Source organism: Argopecten irradians, chromosome 3 (genome assembly GCF_041381155.1).
Source record: "Argopecten irradians isolate NY chromosome 3, Ai_NY, whole genome shotgun sequence".
Classification (NCBI taxonomy): Eukaryota; Metazoa; Mollusca; class Bivalvia; order Pectinida; family Pectinidae; genus Argopecten; species Argopecten irradians.
This window is the reverse complement of record NC_091136.1, coordinates 59,572,003-59,593,433: the sequence shown is the minus strand read 5'-3', so window position 1 is coordinate 59,593,433 and position 21,431 is coordinate 59,572,003. Positions and strand designations below refer to the sequence as shown.

General features: G+C 39.6%; 1 protein-coding gene across 1 annotated transcript in view; it reads right to left on the bottom strand.

Moving 5' to 3' along the window:
* Positions 1 to 828: 828 nt before the first annotated feature.
* The window catches only part of LOC138319245 (neuron navigator 3-like), a 40,599-nt gene continuing 19,996 nt past the window's right edge, over positions 829 to 21,431 (bottom strand). Inside the window, exons 4-9 of the mRNA XM_069262265.1 lie at positions 15,203 to 15,328; positions 14,496 to 14,560; positions 14,254 to 14,380; positions 7,998 to 8,089; positions 2,372 to 2,572; positions 829 to 978 (exon numbers count right to left, since the gene is read on the bottom strand). Coding sequence (XP_069118366.1) covers positions 844 to 978; positions 2,372 to 2,572; positions 7,998 to 8,089; positions 14,254 to 14,380; positions 14,496 to 14,560; positions 15,203 to 15,328 — 746 coding nt within the window. The 3' untranslated portion in view covers positions 829 to 843. The remainder of the gene's footprint in view (positions 979 to 2,371; positions 2,573 to 7,997; positions 8,090 to 14,253; positions 14,381 to 14,495; positions 14,561 to 15,202; positions 15,329 to 21,431) is intronic.

Here is a 21,431-nt window from a genome sequence, read left to right as displayed (position 1 = left end):
AGTCAAACAGCAAGCAGTTTTATGTAATATGGTAGGATGGTGTGATATAAAACTAGCAAGAGTTGTTTCCCCTGTTTTCTTCTCTGTTGCTTTGTATAAAATGTCTCTAATAGCTCCTTGCTTTGGCAGGGTTTATCAAATGATCAACTGTTATTCCATATAGAACTATATATTTAGTGTACACTAGTTCTCTAATCTCACACTAAAACAAAATTGCGGTCAGTGTTCACTCACGCAGTGGGCAGAGATAGGCGCCACTCGACGATGTAGACGTGGAATCGATGGGGCTGTCTGTTATGAATAAGGATTCAACAAAAACCTTATAAGGAATGTAATATCAAGGCATCACAATACTAGTGCCATGTCTGATAATGTTTACTAAGTATAGGTCAAAGTTAAAGTCATCTGACCATATATTTAGGCTAAAGTTTATACTACACCAAATATCCACGTTATAGAAAGGTTAAGGTTTAAAGTTCACCCTATAAAGTAGAGCATTGAAATGTATGAGTGAAAAGGTTAAGGTAAAACTTCACACTGTAAAATACACATATACATGTACATTACAATGAATATAAAGTTTAGAGGTAAAAGTTCAAAACATGTACTCCAACATGGAAATGAAATAAATGAAAGTAAAAGTTTGCCCATGATACATACCTGTAATATAAGGGTAATGTCATAATTCATGATATAAAAGTTAAAGGTCAAATTTCACACCATGAGACTAGAGTACTACAAGGTAAAATAGGGTTAAAGATAAAAACGGAGGTTAAGGTCAAAGACAGGACTATCACTGTCAGGCCTAATACAGTACCACAACATATACCGGTAGGTTAAAGGTCAAAGTTCAAACCACCAGGCCACTGTGCCCTGTGCTAGACTTACATGGTGGAGATCTCGTGTGGAGTTGGATGATGGTGAGCTTATCAGTGACTTTAATCTGTCTTCCACAGAAAGTGAGGACTGGTCAACAGCCTAGAGTGGACACAAAATAGTGGTCAACTAAACCGTGCATGGTCAACAAAACAGTGGTCAACTCAACCAAGGTCAATAAACTAACCCCTAATCAGCTGAACTGTGGTCAACTTAACTGTGACAGATAGATCAATGACATTGTACTGTTAGTATTTTTAGCCTTGGGTGAGTAAAACATGAATGGGAAGGCCTCTGAAAGTGAAAGTTGAATTTAATGAACAAATTAAATCCAATGGGGCACAAGGCTAGGTCATAGTGGATGGAGTAAATTAAACAGGTCATCAAGGTTACTGACATTAGCATGGGCATTATTGATAGCAATTATGGATCTTAAAGACATCAGTAAATATAACAGATCCATTTCATACTTAAATGGGTACAGGTCAAATTTTAGAGAGGGATATTCAGGGGTAGGGGTATGTAATGAGAGAGGGATATTCAGGGGTGGGGATATGTAATAGGAGAGAGATATTCAGAGGTGGGGGTATGTAATGAGAGAGGGATATTCAGGGGTGGGGATATGTAATGAGAGGGGGATATTCAGGGGTGGGGATATGTAATGAGAGGGGGATATTCAGGGGTGGGGATATGTAATGAGAGGGGGATATTCAGGGGTGGGGATAAGTAATGAGAGGGGGGTATTCAGGAGTGGGGATATGTAATGAGAAGGGGATATTCAGGGGTGGGGATATGTAATGAGAGGGGGATATTCAGGGTTGGGGATATGTAATGAGAGGGGGATATTCAGGAGTTGGGATATGTAATGAGAGGGGGATATTCAGGGGTGGGGATATGTAATGAGAGAGGAATATTCAGGGGTGGGGATATGTAATGAGAGGGGAATATTCAAGGGTGGGGATATGTAATGAGAGAGGGATATTCAGGGGTGGGGATATGTAATGAGAGGGGGATATTGAGGGGTCAGAATATGAATGAGAAAGGGATATTCAGAGGTCAGAATATGAATGAGTGAGGGATACTCTGGGGTCAGAATATGATTGAGTGAGGGATATTCAGGGGTCGGGATATGAATGCAAGAGTGAAAGCCAGAAGGTACAGAAAAAAATCCCACAGTACAGTGCAATTCAGTGAAGGTGTGAGATCATGCAATCATGGCAAAAACATTAAACATGCAGGTATTTTATGAAATGAAAATAATGAGTTTCTCAGACTTTTGAAATCAAAACCAAATGCCATTATGTGATACAGATCTTATGATAAAATAATTACAAAATAAATTATTCATTGCCCATTTAACAATCAGCAGCTGCACATTCACGTAGATTCTGAATACTTCCATAAATCAAGTGACCTTATATAGCCCAGAGATTAATGTCTAGGTAATGTGACCTCTATGTGACCTCTAGGAAAGCTGACCCCTGTACATACTGACCTTTGACTTTTGACTTTCTGTGGTCCATGCATTAGAGACCGTCCCTGGTACAGGTTGGATGTTAGGTTTTGGTGTGGGTGTCCCAACGGGTCGACTGGCCCCTGCACTCAGGGGTCGGGATCGGCGTGCGTTGGGACTATGATCATGTCGGCCATCCATGCCGTGCTGAGATACTCCATTGGATCCCAGCTCTGTCATCGACTGTAACCATAACGTGCCATATGTAATTGTTCCAGTATGTTATACATACTAACATAATTTCACAATTTCTCCTTGATTTATCTTAGTCTGGTGCCTTCCTCAGAATGGCTACATCTAACTGGTTATTATGGTAACATTCATCTCTATGTAAACTTGTACCATATATAAAGATCTGTACATATAAGGGCACACTTTAATCTGAATTTCCTATTTGTGGTTCTATGAGGAATGCCAATAGGACAGACATTTTAATCTGTAATTAAAATTATCAGCAGATCTATCGCTCACAGTGCATGGAATTGTAAAGCAATATAATACTTGTGAAAGCGAATATATAATAGTTATACTACTGTAATGGCCTTTACTCTCAGAAATCATAGTGTCTTAGTGACTACCTCTGTACAGTAACACCTGTCTCAGTGACCACCACTGTACAGTAAAACCTGACTTAGTGACCACCTCTGTACAGTAAAACCTGTCTAAGTGAAAACCTCTGTACAGTAAAACCTGTCTAAGTGACCACCTCTGTACAGTAAAACCTGTCTTAGTGACCACCTTTGTACAGTAACACCTGTCTTTGTGACCACCTCTGTATAGTAACACCTGTCTTAGTGACCACCTCTGTACAGTAACACCTATCTTAGTGACCACCTCTGTACAGTAACACCTGTCTTAGTGACCACCTCTGTACAGTAACACCTGTCTTAGTGACCACCTCTGTACAGTAACACCTGTCTTAGTGACCACCTCTGTACAGTAACACCTGTCTTAGTGACCACCTCTGTATAGTAACACCTGTCTTAGTGACCACCTCTGTACAGTAACACCTGTCTTAGTGACCACCTCTGTACAGTAACACCTGTCTTAGTGACCACCTCTGTACAGTAACACCTGTCTTAGTGACCACCTCTGTACAGTAACACCTGTCTTAGTGACCACCTCTGTACAGTAACACCTGTCTTAGTGACCACCTCTGTACAGTAACACCTGTCTTAGTGACCACCTCTGTACAGTAACACCTGTCTTAGTGACCACCTCTGTACAGTAACACCTGTCTTAGTGACCACCTCTGTCTTAGTGACCACCTCTGTACAGTAACACCTGTCTTAGTGACCACCTCTGTACAGTAACACCTGTCTTAGTGACCACCTCTGTACAGTAACACCTGTCTTAGTGACCACCTCTGTACAGTAACACCTGTCTTAGTGACCACCTCTGTACAGTAACACCTGTCTTAGTGACCACCTCTGTACAGTAACACCTGTCTTAGTGACCACCTCTGTACAGTAACACCTGTCTTAGTGACCACCTCTGTACAGTAACACCTGTCTTAGTGACCACTTCTGTACAGTAACACCTGTCTTAGTGACCACCTCTGTACAGTAACACCTGTCTTAGTGACCACTTCTGTACAGTAACACCTGTCTTAGTGACCACCTCTGTACAGTAAAACCTGTCTTAGTGACCACTTCTGTACAGTAACACCTGTCTTAATAACCACTTCTGTACAGTAACACCTGTCTTAATAACCACTTCTGTACAGTAACACCTGTCTTAATAACCACTTCTGTACAGTAACACCTGTCTTAGTGACCACCTCTGTATAGTAACACCTGTCTTAGTGACCACCTCTGTACAGTAACACCTGTCTTAGTGACCACCTCTGTACAGTAACACCTGTCTTAGTGACCACCTCTGTACAGTAACACCTGTCTTAGTGACCACCTCTGTACAGTAACACCTGTCTTAGTGACCACCTCTGTACAGTAACACCTGTCTTAGTGACCACCTCTGTACAGTAACACCTGTCTTAGTGACCACCTCTGTACAGTAACACCTGTCTTAGTGACCACCTCTGTACAGTAACACCTGTCTTAGTGACCACCTCTGTACAGTAACACCTGTCTTAGTGACCACCTCTGTACAGTAACACCTGTCTTAGTGACCACCTCTGTACAGTAACACCTGTCTTAGTGACCACCTCTGTACAGTAACACCTGTCTTAGTGACCACCTCTGTACAGTAACACCTGTCTTAGTGACCACCTCTGTACAGTAACACCTGTCTTAGTGACCACCTCTGTACAGTAAAACCTGTCTTAGTGACCACTTCTGTACAATAACACCTGTCTTAATAACCACATCTGTACAGTAATATCTGTCTTAATAACCACTTCTGTACAGTAACACCTGTCTTAATAACCACTTCTGTACAGTAACACCTGTCTTAATAACCACTTCTGTACAGTAAACACCTGTCTTAGTAACCACCTCTGTACAGTAACACCTGTCTTAGTGACCACCTCTGTACAGTAACACCTGTCTTAGTGACCACCTCTGTACAGTAACACCTGTCTTAGTGACCACCTCTGTACAGTAACACCTGTCTTAGTGACCACCTCTGTACAGTAACACCTGTCTTAGTGACCACCTCTGTACAGTAACACCTGTCTTAGTGACCACCTCTGTACAGTAACACCTGTCTTAGTGACCACCTCTGTACAGTAACACCTGTCTTAGTGACCACCTCTGTACAGTAACACCTGTCTTAGTGACCACCTCTGTACAGTAACACCTGTCTTAGTGACCACCTCTGTACAGTAACACCTGTCTTAGTGACCACCTCTGTAAGTAACACCTTTCTTAGTGACCACCTCTGTACAGTAACACCTGTCTTAGTGACCACCTCTGTACAGTAACACCTGTCTTAGTGACCACCTCTGTACAGTAACACCTGTCTTAGTGACCACCTCTGTACAGTAAAATCTGTCTTAATAACCTCTTAAGAACCACCTTCTGTACAGTAAACACCTGTCTTAATAAGCACTTCTGTACAGTAACACCTGTCTTAATGACCACTTCTGTACAGTAACACCTGTCTTAATACCACACTTCTGTACAGTAACACCTGTCTTAATACCACCTCTGTACAGTAAAACCTGTCTTAATACCACTTCTGTACAGTAACACCTGTCTTAATAACCACTTCTGTACAGTAACCACCTGTCTTAGTGACCACCTCTGTACAGTAACACCTGTCTTAGTGACCACTTCTGTACAGTAACACCTGTCTTAATAACCACTTCTGTACAGTAAAACCTGTCTTAGTGACCACTTCTGTACAGTAACACCTGTCTTAATAACCACTTCTGTACAGTAAAACCTGTCTTAATAACCACTTCTGTACAGTAACACCTGTCTTAATAACCACTTCTGTACAGTAACACCTGTCTTAATAACCACTTCTGTACAGTAACACCTGTCTTAATAACCACTTCTGTACAGTAACACCTGTCTTAATAACCACTTCTGTACAGTAACACCTGTCTTAATAACCACTTCTGTACAGTAAAACCTGTCTTAATAACCACTTCTGTACAGTAACACCTGTCTTAATAACCACTTCTGTACAGTAACACCTGTCTTAGTGACCACCTCTGTACAGTAACACCTGTCTTAGTGACCACCTCTGTACAGTAAACACCTGTCTTAGTGACCACCTCTGTACAGTAACACCTGTCTTAGTGACCACCTCTGTACAGTAACACCTGTCTTAGTGGACCACCTCTGTACAGTAACACCTGTCTTAGTGACCACCTCTGTACAGTAACACCTGTCTTAGTGACCACCTCTGTACAGTAACACCTGTCTTAATACCACTTCTGTACAGTAACACCTGTCTTAATAACCACTTCTGTACAGTAAAACCTGTCTTAGTGACCACCTGTACGTACACCTGTCTTAGTAACACCTGTCTAAAACAACCACTTAGTGACTCTGTACAGTAACACCTGTCTTAGTGACCACCTCTGTACAGTAACACCTGTCTTAGTGACCACCTCTGTACAGTAACAACCTGTCTTAGTGACCACCTCTGTACAGTAACACCTGTCTTAGTGACCACCTCTGTACAGTAACACCTGTCTTAATAACCACTTCTGTACAGTAACACACTGTCTTAATAAGCACTTCTGTACAGTAAACCTGTCTTAATAACCACTTCTGTACAGTAAAACCTGTCTTAGTACCACTCTGTACAGTAACACCTGTCTTAGTGACCACCTCTGTACAGTAAACACCTGTCTTAAGTGACCACTTCTGTACAGTAACACCTGTCTTAATAACCACCTCTGTACAGTAAAACCTGTCTTAATAACCACTTCTGTACAGTAAAACCTGTCTTAATAACCACTCTGTACAGTAACACCTGTCTTAATAAGCACTTCTGTACAGTAACACCTGTCTTAATAACCACTTCTATACAGTAAAACCTGTCTTAATAACCACTTCTGTACAGTAACACCTGTCTTAATAACCACTTCTAACAGTAACACCTGTCTTAATAACCACTTCTGTACAGTAAAACCTGTCTTAATACCACCTTCTGTACAGTAACACCTGTCTTAATAACCACTTCTGTACAGTAACACCTGTCTTAATAACCACTCTGTACAGTAACACCTGTCTTAGTGACCACTTCTGTACAGTAACACCTGTCTTAATAACCACTTCTGTACAGTAACACCTGTCTTAATAACCACCTCTGAACAGTAACACCTGTCTTAGTGACCACCTCTGTATAGTAACACCTGTCTTAGTGACCACCTCTGTATAGTAACACCTGTCTTAATAACCACCTCTGAACAGTAACACCTGTCTTAATAACCACCTCTGTACGAACAGTAACACCTGTCTTAGTGACAGTAACACCTTAATAACTGTAAAGTAACACCTGTCTTAGTGACCACCTCTGTACAGTAACACCTGTCTTAGTGACCACCTCTGTACAGTAACACCTGTCTTAATAACCACCTCTGTACAGTAACATCTGTCTTAATAAGCACTTCTGTACAGTAACACCTGTCTTAATAACCACTTCTGTACAGTAACACCTGTCTTAATAACCACTTCTGTACAGTAACACCTGTCTTAATAACCACTTCTGTACAGTAACACCTGTCTTAATAACCACTTCTATACAGTAAAACCTGTCTTAGTGACCACTTCTGTACAGTAAAACCTGTCTTAATACCCACTTCTGTACAGTAACACCTGTCTTAATATGCACTTCTATACAGTAAAACCTGTCTTAGTGACCACCTCTGTACAATAAAACCTGTCTAAGCAACCACTTCTGTACAGTAACACCTGTCATAGCGACCAGCTATATATAGACCTCTTGCTACAAGGTCATTTGTTTTCTTTTTCCCCTTAGTGGTTTTTTATAGACAAGGTTACGCTATACTTATTTTGGTGCAATATGATAAAATTGTGCTTTCACAGTTTGCTCTATTATCACATAAAGAAAGTACAATCATGTTGACTGATTTCATTTTTCTGAAATGAAATATTTTGTTGAAGAGAAGTGGTCAAGACTTTAATCTGTGCATTATGAGATAAACTGACGTTGACTTATTTTGACTTACAATAATGGTTTCGTGCATCCCCTGGCGTTCATGGTTAGTGGACAGGGAGCCAGGTAACAGATCCTCAGCAGAGGTGATGAATGTCCTCCGTACTAAAACACAAAGCATCACACATTTCCATACCAACAAATATCCAAAGTAACATCTTCATTATCAAAATTACAACAGAAATTTTGAAAGTGTAAATAAATGAAAATCTATGAATACTATTTTTATATAGTTTTATGTAATCTAATCCCATTAATTTTATTACAATGGAAACACATTTTGAGAAAAAAAAATCTGATCTGAATTACAATGCCTGACCTGATCAGCCCAAAAATGTTCAATGGAAGTTATTTGATGTTAACAGCAATTAAAACCCATTTTATCAAAAGTAAAAGTAAAACTCTGGTGACCATTTTGTAATTCTCTTCTCTACATCTACAAACCAATTTATTGCCATGAGTGATATCAGAACAATCTTAGGACCATGCAGTATTTGGGAAAATTGTGGGAAAACATACAGATATAATAATACTAAGTAACCTGTACATTATATAGTGTAATAGATTGTGTTATAACTGATGCACTATAATGGTTTTGTTACATTAACTTAAGTAATAGTGTTTCTATAGCAACAGGTGTATACCATAACAACATCTAGGTATTATAAGGTAAGATACCTACAATACATTGACAGAAATAGATACTATAATAGTGAGATAATGACATGCCATATTATTCATACAGTACTAGTATATCTCAGGGGCGGATTCAGGGTTTGAGGTTAGAGGGGGCGTTGGACCAAGCAAATCAGGCGAGGGGTCTGGGGGCCGCCTAGGCCCCCAGAAGCTCTCAAATAAATGGTGCAAAATCCTGTATTCTGAGGATTTTATGAACACATTTTCCAGAAAATAATTGAAGCCATTTATGGATGTTTATTTATGGTTTTCATGTCTAGTGTCATATTTTTTATTTTAAGTTTTAATTTAATTTCCCCATTTTGTTACTAATATATTTACAGGGATATAAAGCGAAGAAAGGCGGGGGTCTGGGGGCTGCGTAGGCCCCCAGAAGCTCTCGAATCAATTCTAATAAATCCTGCTTTCTGAGGACTTCATGTACACTTTTTCCAGAAAATAATTGAAGCCATGTAAACATGTTAGTTTATCATTTTTGACGTCTAATGTCATATTTTGAACATAAAGTTACCGAATTGCACTGCCTTAAATCTGAATATTTATAGAGGCACAAAGCAAAGAAAAGGAAGGGGGTCTGGGGGCTGCCAATTTTAGGATTTTATAGGACTAATATAAACGTAAATTACTATCATCCTGTTTTCTAAAAGGAACACTTTCCACAAATTAAAAAAACAATCATGAGCCTTTTGCTATGTATATTAAATTTTAAAATCGTTTGTCCTGTCTTATAACATTATCGTTAAGATGTGTTTTTGTTGAAACAAAAAAGAAGGCAACTGGACCCAGACCCCTAGAAGCTCTCTAAAACTTCTACAAAAACATGCATTTTATTGCCTTGAGATCGTCTTGAAAATGTAATAAGGACCCCTTTTGATATATATTTCAATTTTTTTTCACACATTTTCTTTCGCATTTGGTTCTCCCTTTAGTTTGTTCTTAGGACAAGTAAAAAGGCTCCTAGAAGCATTCGACGTCAGTAGTGATGCTGAATACCTAAATTACTTTCACTTGTAACTGGCGTTTTGAAAGTACACACACATTTGTCCATTGATTGTCGGATTTGATACAGGACTTAAATGCTGATTCAAAAATGTGTAATATATATTTTACAAACTGAAGAACGAAGGGCATGACACATAGTCAACCAGCGAATACCCATGACCAACTAAGTTTCCTTCCACCCCCTCTCCCTTTTCTTTTATTGCTAAGGATATCGAGATATAACCTGCCAATATTGAATATCAATGACAATAAATTATCTAATATTTATATATATATATAAGCTTGGGAGTTTACCGTTTTTTGAGGAATAAGTAAATACTTGAAGGGATATATACAGTGTACCTTTTAAGCGATGGGGATAAAACCTTAACTTATGCGAAAAAATATGTAATTATTCAATTGCGCCTGTATCCAAGTATGTTCATGCATGTATGAACCACAAAGTCGTATACATTTAGATTTTAAAATAAAATTATCAAACGGTAAAAGGTAGAAAATGGAGCTTTATGTCTAATTCTCACTCTTTATCTAATTCCTTATTTTTCCCTTTTCCTTTCTCCCTCTTTTTCTTTCTCCTTTCTTTTCCTTCCTTCTCCTCTTTCTTTTCCCCTTTTCTTTTTTTCTCTCTCCTATTTTAGGGGGGGCGTACGCCGGGTCCGCCCCCCCTTGGATCCGCGCCCTGTATCTTACAGCATACAGAACTATATAAGTATTGTTATCTAGAGGTGTTGATTACCAGATGATGACCTGAGTGACTTCAGTTTACGACAATCTTATCTTCGTGTTTTGTTATGTTCCCATTATGTCCCTATAGACTAACTTTCTCTGATATTTAATGTTTATTGTCAGAATATACTGATGTTCCCATTATGTCCCTATAGACTAACTTTCTCTGATATTTAATGTTTATTGTCAGAATGTACTGATGTTCCCATTATGTCCCTATAGACTAACTTTCTCTGATATTTAATGTTTATTGTCAGAATGTACTGATGTTCCCATTATGTCCCTATAGACTAACTTTCTCTGATATTTAATGTTTATTGTCAGAATGTACTGATGTTCCCATTATGTCCCTATAGACTAACTTTCTCTGATATTTAATGTTTATTGTCAGAATGTACTGATGTTCCCATTATGTCCCTATAGACTAACTTTCTCTGATATTTAATGTTTATTGTCAGAATGTACTGATGTTCCCATTATGTCCCTATAGACTAACTTTCTCTGATATTTAATGTTTATTGTCAGAATGTACTGATGTTCCCATTATGTCCCTATAGACTAACTTTCTCTGATATTTAATGTTTATTGTCAGAATGTACTGATGTTCCCATTATGTCCCTATAGACTAACTTTCTCTGATATTTAATGTTTATTGTCAGAATGTACTGATGTTCCCATTATGTCCCTATAGACTAACTTTCTCTGATATTTAATGTTTATTGTCAGAATGTACTGATGTTCCCATTATGTCCCTATAGACTAACTTTCTCTGATATTTAATGTTTATTGTCAGAATGTACTGATGTTCCCATTATGTCCCTATAGACTAACTTTCTCTGATATTTAATGTTTATTGTCAGAATGTACTGATGTTCCCATTATGTCCCTATAGACTAACTTTCTCTGATATTTAATGTTTATTGTCAGAATGTACTGATGTTCCCATTATGTCCCTATAGACTAACTTTCTCTGATATTTAATGTTTATTGTCAGAATGTACTGAAGCACACCATACACCTTAGCACTAACAAAGAACATATAATAATTAGAACTGACTTTGTGTAGATCACATACCTGACTATGATATACCTCTTGTTACGTGACTCGTTATCTACAGGTTAATTACTATTGGCTAATTATATGTAAGTGACATCCCTCTACACAGGCAATGATTACATATACTGAACTACTACAGTCAAATAATGAATTCCTAATCCTAAGTATAGATTAACAGTTCTAAAATTAATAAAGTCAAACCAGATAGTGAGCGTACATGTACACAGGTGGATAGGTTATTGCTTGTTATAACTATGAGCTCCAGTCAGTCTTTCTGTTAATGTGAGCCCCTGGGTGTGGATTATTACCTGTCGTTCCAGTATTGTGAGCCCTGGGTGTGGATTATTACCTGTTGTTCCAGTAATGTGAGCCCCTGGGTGTGGATTATTACCTGTCGTTCCAGTATTGTGAGCCCTGGGTGTAGATTATTACCTGTCGTTCCAGTATTGTGAGCCCTGGGTGTGGATTATTACCTGTCGTTCCAGTATTGTGAGCCCTGGATGTGGATTATTACCTGTCATTCCAGTATTGTGAGCCCTGGGTGTGGATTATTACATGTCATTCTAGTATTGTGAGCCCTGGGTGTGGATTATTACCTGTCGTTCCAGTATTGTGAGCCCTGGGTGTGGATTATTACCTGTTGTTCCAGTAATGTGAGCCCCTGGGTGTGGATTATTACCTGTTGTTCCAGTATTGTGAGCCCTGGGTGTGGATTATTACCTGTCGTTCCAGTATCGTGAGCCCTGGGTGTGGATTATTACCTGTCGTTCCAGTATTGTGAGCCCTGGATGTGGATTATTACCTGTCGTTCTAGTATTGTGAGCCCTGGGTGTGGATTATTACATGTCGTTCCAGTATTGTGAGCCCTGGGTGTGGATTATTACCTGTCGTTCCAGTATTGTAAGCTCCTGGGTGGGTATAATTACCTGTCATTCCCTTACTGTGAGCCCCTGGGTGGGTGTAATTACCTGTTGTTCCATTAATGTGAGCCCCTGGGTGGGTGTAATTACCTGTTGTTCCATTAATGTGAGCCCCTGGGTGGGTGTAATTACCTGTCATTCCATTATTTGAGCCCCTGGTATGGAATTATTACCTGTCGTTCCATTATTGTGAGCCCCTGATATGGGATAATTACCTGTCCTTCCATCATTGTGAGCCCCTGGGTGGGTGTAATTACCTGTTGTTCCATTAATGTGAGCCCCTGGGTGGGTGTAATTACCTGTCATTCCATTATTTGAGCCCCTGGTATGGAATAATTACCTGTCGTTCCATTATTGTGAGCCCCTGATATGGGATAATTACCTGTCGTTCCATTATTGTGAGCCCCTGGGTGGGTATAATTACCTGTTGTTCCATTATTGTGAGCCCCTGGGTGTGGATAATTACCTGTTCGTTCCATTATTGTGAGCCCCTGGGTGTGGATAATTACCGTTCGTTTCCTCACTGTGAGCCCCTAATATAGGATAATTACCTGTCGTTCCATTATTGTGAGCCCCTGGGTGGATGTAATTACCTGTCGTTCCATTATTGTGAGCCCCTGGGTGGGTGTAATTACCTGTTGTTCCATTAATGTGAGCCCTGGGTCTGGATTATTACCTGTCGTTCCATTATTGTGAGCCCCTTGGCGGGTGTACATGTAATTACTTGTTGTTCCATTAATGTGAGCCCCTGGTATGGGATAATTATTTGTCATTCCATTAATGTGAGCCCCTGGGTGTGGATTATTACCCATCGTTTTCTTACTGTGAGCCCCTGGTATGGGATATTACCTGTCGTTCCTTTATTGTGAGCCCCTGGTATGGAATAATTACCTGTCGTTCCATTATTGTGAGTCCCTGGGTGGGTGTACATGTAATTACCTGTCATTCCATTATGTGAGCCCCTGGGTGTGGATTATTACCTGTCGTTCCCTTACTGTGAGCCCCTGGGTGGGTGTAATTACCTGTCCTTCCATTAATTTGAGCCCCTAGGTGGGTGTAATTACCTGTCGTTCCGTTACTGTGAGCCCCTGGGTGGGTGTACATGTAATTACCTGTCGTTCCATTAATGTGAGCCCCTGGGTGGGTGTACATGTAATTACCTGTCATTCCATTATTGTGAGCCCCTGGGTGGGTATACATGTAATTACCTGTCGTTCCATTAATGTGAGCCCTTGGGTGGGTGTACATGTAATTACCTGTTGTTCCATTAATGTGAGCCCCTGGGTGTGGATTATTACCCGTCGTTCTGTTACTGTGAGCCCCTGGGTGGGGATTATTACCTGTAGTTTCGTTACTTTGAGCCCCTGGGTGGGTGTAATTACCTGTCGTTCCGTTACTGTGAGCCCCTGGGTGGGTGTAATTACCTGTCCTTCCATTATTTTGAGCCCCTAGGTGGGTGTAATTACCTGTCGTTCCGTTACTGTGAGCCCCTGGGTGGGTGTACATGTAATTACCTGTCGTTCCATTAATGTGAGCCCCTGGGTGGGTGTACATGTAATTACCTGTCATTCCATTATTGTGAGCCCCTGGGTGGGTGTACATGTAACTACCTGTCGTTCCATTAATGTGAGCCCTTGGGTGGGTGTACATGTAATTACCTGTTGTTCCATTAATGTGAGCCCCTGGGTGTGGATTATTACCCGTCGTTCTGTTACTGTGAGCCCCTTGGTGGGGATTATTACCTGTAGTTCTGTTACTTTGAGCCCCTGGGTGGGGATTATTACCTGTAGTTCCGTTACTTTGAGCCCCTGGGTGGGGATTATTACCTGTAGTTCCGTTACTTTGAGCCCCTGGGTGGGTGTAATTACCTGTCGTTCCGTTACTGTGAGCCCCTGGGTGCTTGGTGACAGTACCAGGCATGTCTAACCTCTGTGTGATGTCTGCTTGGCCCTTGTGTACATCCTGTCTAGATGGCTGACTCTCACTTTTCCCTTGCTAAACAGAAAAAAACCCATAAAGAGTAAAGACTAATTTTGTTGTATTACAATAATTTGATATAAATGTATCATGATTTACAACATTAATTAAATAATTAAAAGATGCAACTTACATCCAAATGGCTCCGTAGATTTCCAACTAACAGCAGAGCAGATTTTAAATTCCCATCAGCTAAATCTGAAAGAAAAAATTGATGTTTCATTTCTTAATGTTTGAAATAAATTTTGAAATAAAATACGGTAGTATATGAGTGAAAACATTTCAACTGCTCTAATGTTAATTTTCATTGTTTAATGCTCATAGAAAAACAAAACAAAAAGTCTACAGAAGTGGATGTTTTTGCATCTATTTTCAGTAGCATTGGCCTTTAGTTTTAACCTGAAATGTTTTCCCAAACAATCACTCTCGGCAAGGATGCATGGAGTTGGAGTGTGATTGGCTAATGGAAATTAATTTATGCACAGATACTGACATATTGCTGCCACCAACATTTATAATTTATCGAGGTTGATGCCTACCTTAGTTTGGCCTTGTGATTGAACAGATACTACTGTTGCCTACCTTAGTTTGGCCTTGTGATTGAACAGATACTACTGTTGCCTACCTTAGTTTGGCCTTGTGATTGAACAGATACTACTGTTGCCTACCTTAGTTTGGCCTTGTGATTGAACAGATGCTACTGTTGCCTACCTTAGTTTGGCCTTGTGATTGAACAGATACTACTGTTGCCTACCTTAGTTTGGCCTTGTGATTGAACAGATACTACTGTTGCCTACCTTAGTTTGGCCTTGTGATTGAACAGATACTACTGTTGCCTACCTTCAGCATCAATTCCTGCCAAGTCTACACCTCGCGCCTCTAGGAACGTCAGACAATGTGAGATGTTAGCAGTACGATCTCCTTTACAGGTTATCTCCTCTTGAACACCGGGAACTGTGCTGCCATCTACCAACAGACAAACATTATAATGTGTTACAGTATATCACCAACAGCTTCCAACATTGACAAGAGCCCAAAATTATCCCCAATTCATATCTACCAGGGCCAAAACTTTGCTACAGTGTCCATACATGTGCTTTTGTTTTTATTTTACATCTCGTTACTCAGCCAGGGCCTTTTATCGTGAGAAGGGGCTGTGGAGTCCGAGCGCTTAAGATGTCCCGACATTATACCACAAGCCCTCCACTGAGTTGCGTGTTCAAATCCCATGTGGGGCAGTTGCCAGGTACTGACTGCTGGTCGGTGGTTTTTCTCCAGATACTCTAGCTTTCCTCCACCATCTAACCCTGGCACACCCTTTAATGACCCTATAGCTGTTAAACTAATCAAACCAAATCAAACTGTCTTATGACAAGATAAAATTAATCTTAAACATAGTCCCAAATCTTTTGATTCTCAGTTTCATACTCATAGTTACATTAAATAATTATTACCACCCTTTGGTTATTTTGAGGTGAATAAGAAATGATGAAGAACTTTTGATAATGAAATATCAATATTTGTTAGCAAGTGTTCATCCATTGATCTGTAAATTGCCCTATACAGCAGTATATACACATGTATTCCTGATTCTGTAGCAATCATTGTGTTTCCAAGGTAACAAAGTAATAAACTATGGACATTGAATCTTGTTATATCTAATTTGATGGTGATTACATAGCCTTGATGGGGTATGTGCATAATTTTGCCTGCAGACAAAAAAATTGCCTATCACATAAAAAACAGTGATAAGCTGAAAAAAATCCTGATTGGCTCCAGGTAAGGAGACCTATACAAGCCCCAGGTCAATGTACATTACTTCACCTGACATGGTTCTACCCAGTACTAAGAGATATACCAGTATCCATGGTAACAAAGTGAATTAAGTCAGCATTTATATATATTGTATAGTGTTGTAGAGGAAATTCTCAGATAATCCACGGATATTGTAGTCAGATCTTCTCATCAGATACAGGTGTGATGGAATCTACCTATGTTTTAATCAGCTGCTGTCTATAACAACATAATAACAGTAGAAAAACATTTTTTTCTGATAAATACACATATATAGTCTGCTAAAATAGCTGCTGTATTGACTATAATTATGTCACGGCTTAATGACAGAATTAGCCATCACAGTGTTCCGGGTGATTAGCACCAGGATTCTGAGTCACATACCCGGAGCAGTTTATCTTTGATCAAAGCTCTGGCTTTTCTATAATTCAACAACCTTGTCACAAATATTTGATGTTTTTTGCCTTTCTGCCTGTGAACATTATGATATCAATTTACCTTAACTGCTTCTGACGGAAGCTGAGACAAGGTCTGGGGCATTCAGATAAACAATTAACTCGCCCTCAGTCGTAAATATCTTTAGTTGATTGCGACTATTTTCCTCCAATGGAAATCAATAGGTTGGCCATTACAGACCTCGGCACATTTCACATATTAAATATTGATACACCTATATGACAATTCTACTCTCTAAAATCCTATCACCACACAGTGTATATATACAATCTACTGTAAAAATTGATACAGTAATGTGACAGTTCACTCTCTAAAATCCTATCATCACACGGTGTAGATACAATCTACTGTAAACTTGTTTTGGCATAATTAAATTGTAACACAAAAGTTATCCTAAACAGGTAAGTAAAATGATGAATTTGGGCAGTCATCGTTATGGCTATATAAATGATATACTGAAAATACATTTAAGACAATCATATTTCTAGTGCAAAAAATCTGGAAAAAGAAAAAAACTGACAAAGACAACCACCAGGACAACCACCGACACCCCACCCACACACATTATACATGACATTACCTCAATGAAACAATGACAAAGACACACACATTATACTGACATTATAGGTTATCTCAATGAAACATACTGACAAAGACAACCACCAGGACACCCCACCCCACCCACACACATTATACTGACATTACAGTGTTATCTCAATGAAACATACTGACAAAGACAACCACCAGGACACCCCACCCACACACATTATACTGACATTATAGTGTTATCTCAATGAAACATACTGACAAAGACAACCACCAGGACACCCCACCCACACACATTATACTGACATTACAGTGTTATCTCAATGAAACATACTGACAAAGACAACCACCAGGACACCCCACCCACACACATTATACTGACATTATAGGGTTATCTCAATGAAACATACTGACAAAGACAACCACCAGGACACCCCACCCACACACATTATACTGACATTATAGGGTTATCTCAATGAAACATACTGACAAAGACAACACACCCACCCACAATGAAACCTGGACAACCCCACACACACACACTGACATTATACAAGGTTATCTACATTAGTGTTACTCAATGAAACATATACTGACAAAGACAACCCACCAGACACCCCCCACCATAACTGACCACTACTGACAAAAAACACACACATTATACTGACATTATAGTGTTATCTCAATGAAACATACTGACAAAGACACCACCAGGACACCCCACCCACACACATTATACTGACATTACAGGTGTTATCTCAATGAAACATACTGACAAAGACAACCACCAGGACACCCCACCCACACACATTATACTGACATTATAGTGTTATCTCAATGAAACATACTGACAAAGACAACCACCAGGACACCCACCCCATTACACACATTATACTGACATTACAGTGTTATCTCAATGGAAACATACTGACAAAGACAACCACCAGGACACCCCACCCACACACATTTATACTGACATTATAGGTTTCTCAATTACAGGGTTATCTCAATGAAACATACTGACAAAGACAACCACCAGGACACCCCATCCACACACATTATACTGACATTACAGTGTTATCTCAATGAAACATACTGACAAAGACAACCACCAGGACACCCCCCCACAATTAACTGACATTACAGTGAAAATGAACATACTGACAAAGACAACCACCAGGACACCCCACCCACACACATTATACTGACATTACAGTGTTATCTCAATGAAACATACTGACAAAGACAACCACCAGGACACCCCACCCACACACATTACACTGACATTACAGTGTTATCTCAATGAAACATACTGACAAAGACAACCACCAGGACACCCCACCCACACACATTATACTGACATTACAGTGTTATCTCAATGAAACATACTGACAAAGACAACCACCAGGACACTCCAATTTTGAGCATTATCTCAACAACATATTACAAGTCTTTCAATCAACTGTGGGTAGCAACACAACCTGGTGTGTCTTGAAGGAAGAAATGTTCTTCCAATGATACACAAACTTTAAATAAGTTAAATGTGTAAAAGATCATATTAATGTCATGCGTATCTCGCCAATCTACATTACCTTGCTATAAAGTCTGCACCTGTTTATAAAACGTCACATCTGTCTGTGAAAGTCTGTCTTCATCAATGTCACAATTTTCAATGATGATAAATTTTAATTGTAGTACAGCGACTGTAGAGAATGGCTAAAGAAGGATGTCATTGTTCTGAACATTACATCAAGCACATGTTCGATTCACCTGTTCAGTTACACAATATGCTCGACAACATGCGCATATATAATTTACCTGTTCAGTCGGCCATAGGTAACTCACCCTACTGCTATCATAGCCACTCATCTGGCTGTTCTACACCTCTGGGTATAGACAGGGGGGATCTTAACGAGGACTAGCCGATTGTTGTACCCGCTGCTAGCTAGCGACACCAGATGTACATGTGTGGATCATTGTTAAAACATCAACAGATCAATACCTGAAATGACGCGTATTATCTGGTGCCATCTTAGAATGGTCGCATGGCCACTCTATGATCATACCTGGACACTTTACCTGTAATCATTGTCATTACACTAGCACCACATCGGGTCTGTCTATGGTCAGGGCTCTTCTCATAGAACTATCTACATAGGGTAAAATACAAGAATCATTAGTACAAAACCCCTAATTTAGGTACAGAATCTTGGTACCAAAACCCCTAGATAGGGGCAGAATACATATCTTGGTACCAAAATTCCCTAAATAGGGGCATATGTTGATCTAAGACTGTTAACTAACTTGGTACAGAACCCCTATATTAGGGATATAGTGAATACAACACCTTACTACAGAACCATAACAAAATCAGGGGCAAACTGCCAACAGATATAAAACCTAACATTACAGCACCCTTATCATAGGGACAGCATGCCTACCTTATTATAGATCTCGTCAGCTACCTCTGGTAGGGGACTGGGTACAGGTACATCTATGTCATACCTGTTGTCAATTTCACTTTCAATCGACGCGGGAATGATTGACGACAGGTGTACAACCTGCTGGTGTGGACAGACACCCCTAATGGGGATCAGACGGGGACCAGGTAAAATAATCACTGCCTGACGACGTAATCATGAATTATTGATCAATAATCCTGCTACAAACCACAGTTAATGGTCATGCTCTAATGAGGATTTCTTCAATTTCCTGAATTCCATACTTGAACACGTTGACTATTAAATTTTATATCATCAACTGCAATATGTTTATCACAGAGTCAGCTTTTCCTGTGTTACATCTAGCGTTTTAGAAAATATACAAGTGAAAAGTTTTCGAAAAAACCAAATCACCTTGTTCATTCCCAAACATAGAGAGCCAGGCAACGTGCCCTCTGTGTTGTTGATCTGTAGTACATAGTGTTAAGTAATTCTTGGTTACCCCAAGTAGGCAAACAGGTAAAACCTCATTAACACGCGACTATAATGACACCAGGTATTCACCGTGATGCAGCATTCTCACTACAATTTACCTTCATCAAACACATTTTTTGTCCATAAGTCATCTCCACAGTCAGAAAATAGTTGTAAAATATAACATTAGAAAGCCGTAAAACCTTATTGAGTCAATATTTTTATGAGCAAGAAAGCTGCTGAGAAACATCTTTAGAACAGGTAAAATTTTGTACGCATCAACAAATGCCAATTATAACACCTGTATCTGTGTCTGATCCGATATACCTGAGCAGGTAGATGTACCTGTGTAAAACATTTTCAACTAGACATGTACTGTCCTGTTCTAATCCTGTTTTACATATCCCTAATACTATAGTGGACATTACCATACATCTACACTGATTTGTGTATCTATAATCATAGGCATACACAAAATAACTATTTCTAATTCACAAAGTATACACTACATCATTAACTCACATAAGAAGCTATTATGCATAAAATTGAAGCAGGGGACAAAATGCTGAGTAATTTCAAATGTGTACAAAGAGGGGGAAATTTGGCACAGTTTAAAACATTCTAGGTGGTAATCATTACCTGTTACTTTTGATATGAATAACACAAATTTGTCTACATCAGACGTAAAAGGAATCAGATTCGTTTATATATCCAATCAACATGTCAAAATCGCAATCAGGACAGCCTCCCTGCTCTCGTCATCAATTACCGATTTTTATAATCACTAACGATCTCTACACCCCTGGACTATGTCATAGTAAAATTGAAGGCAGTTCTGGAGAAAAAATTGACCAATCACAGGCCTGCTCTGCTAAACTGCCGACAGTTTTGCTATGATATAGTCCAAGGGAGATGGGGGTGTAACGATTGTAAATGAATGTAACACATGTAAATTAAGGATGCCATGTTCTGCGTGGACGTCAGAAGGCTGAAGGAGGTTTGGTTTGTAAAGAAAAGGATAAAATGCGGAGTTTTAATGCTATCTCACTGAAATAAACTACCACAGGTACTAAACAAAACCCATCCAGTCATTATAGTACTATCTTACTGAAACATACTGCTACAGTTACCCAGCAGGCCCCATCCTGTCAATATAGTACTGTCTTACTGAAACATACTGCTACAGTTACCCAGCGGGCTCCACCCTGTCATTATAGTACTGTCTTACTGAAACATACTGCTACTGTTACCCAGCAGGCCCCATCCTGTCATTATAGTGTTGTCTTACTGAAACATACTGCTACTGTTACCCAGCAGGCCCCATCCTGTCATTATAGTACTGTCTTACTGAAACATAC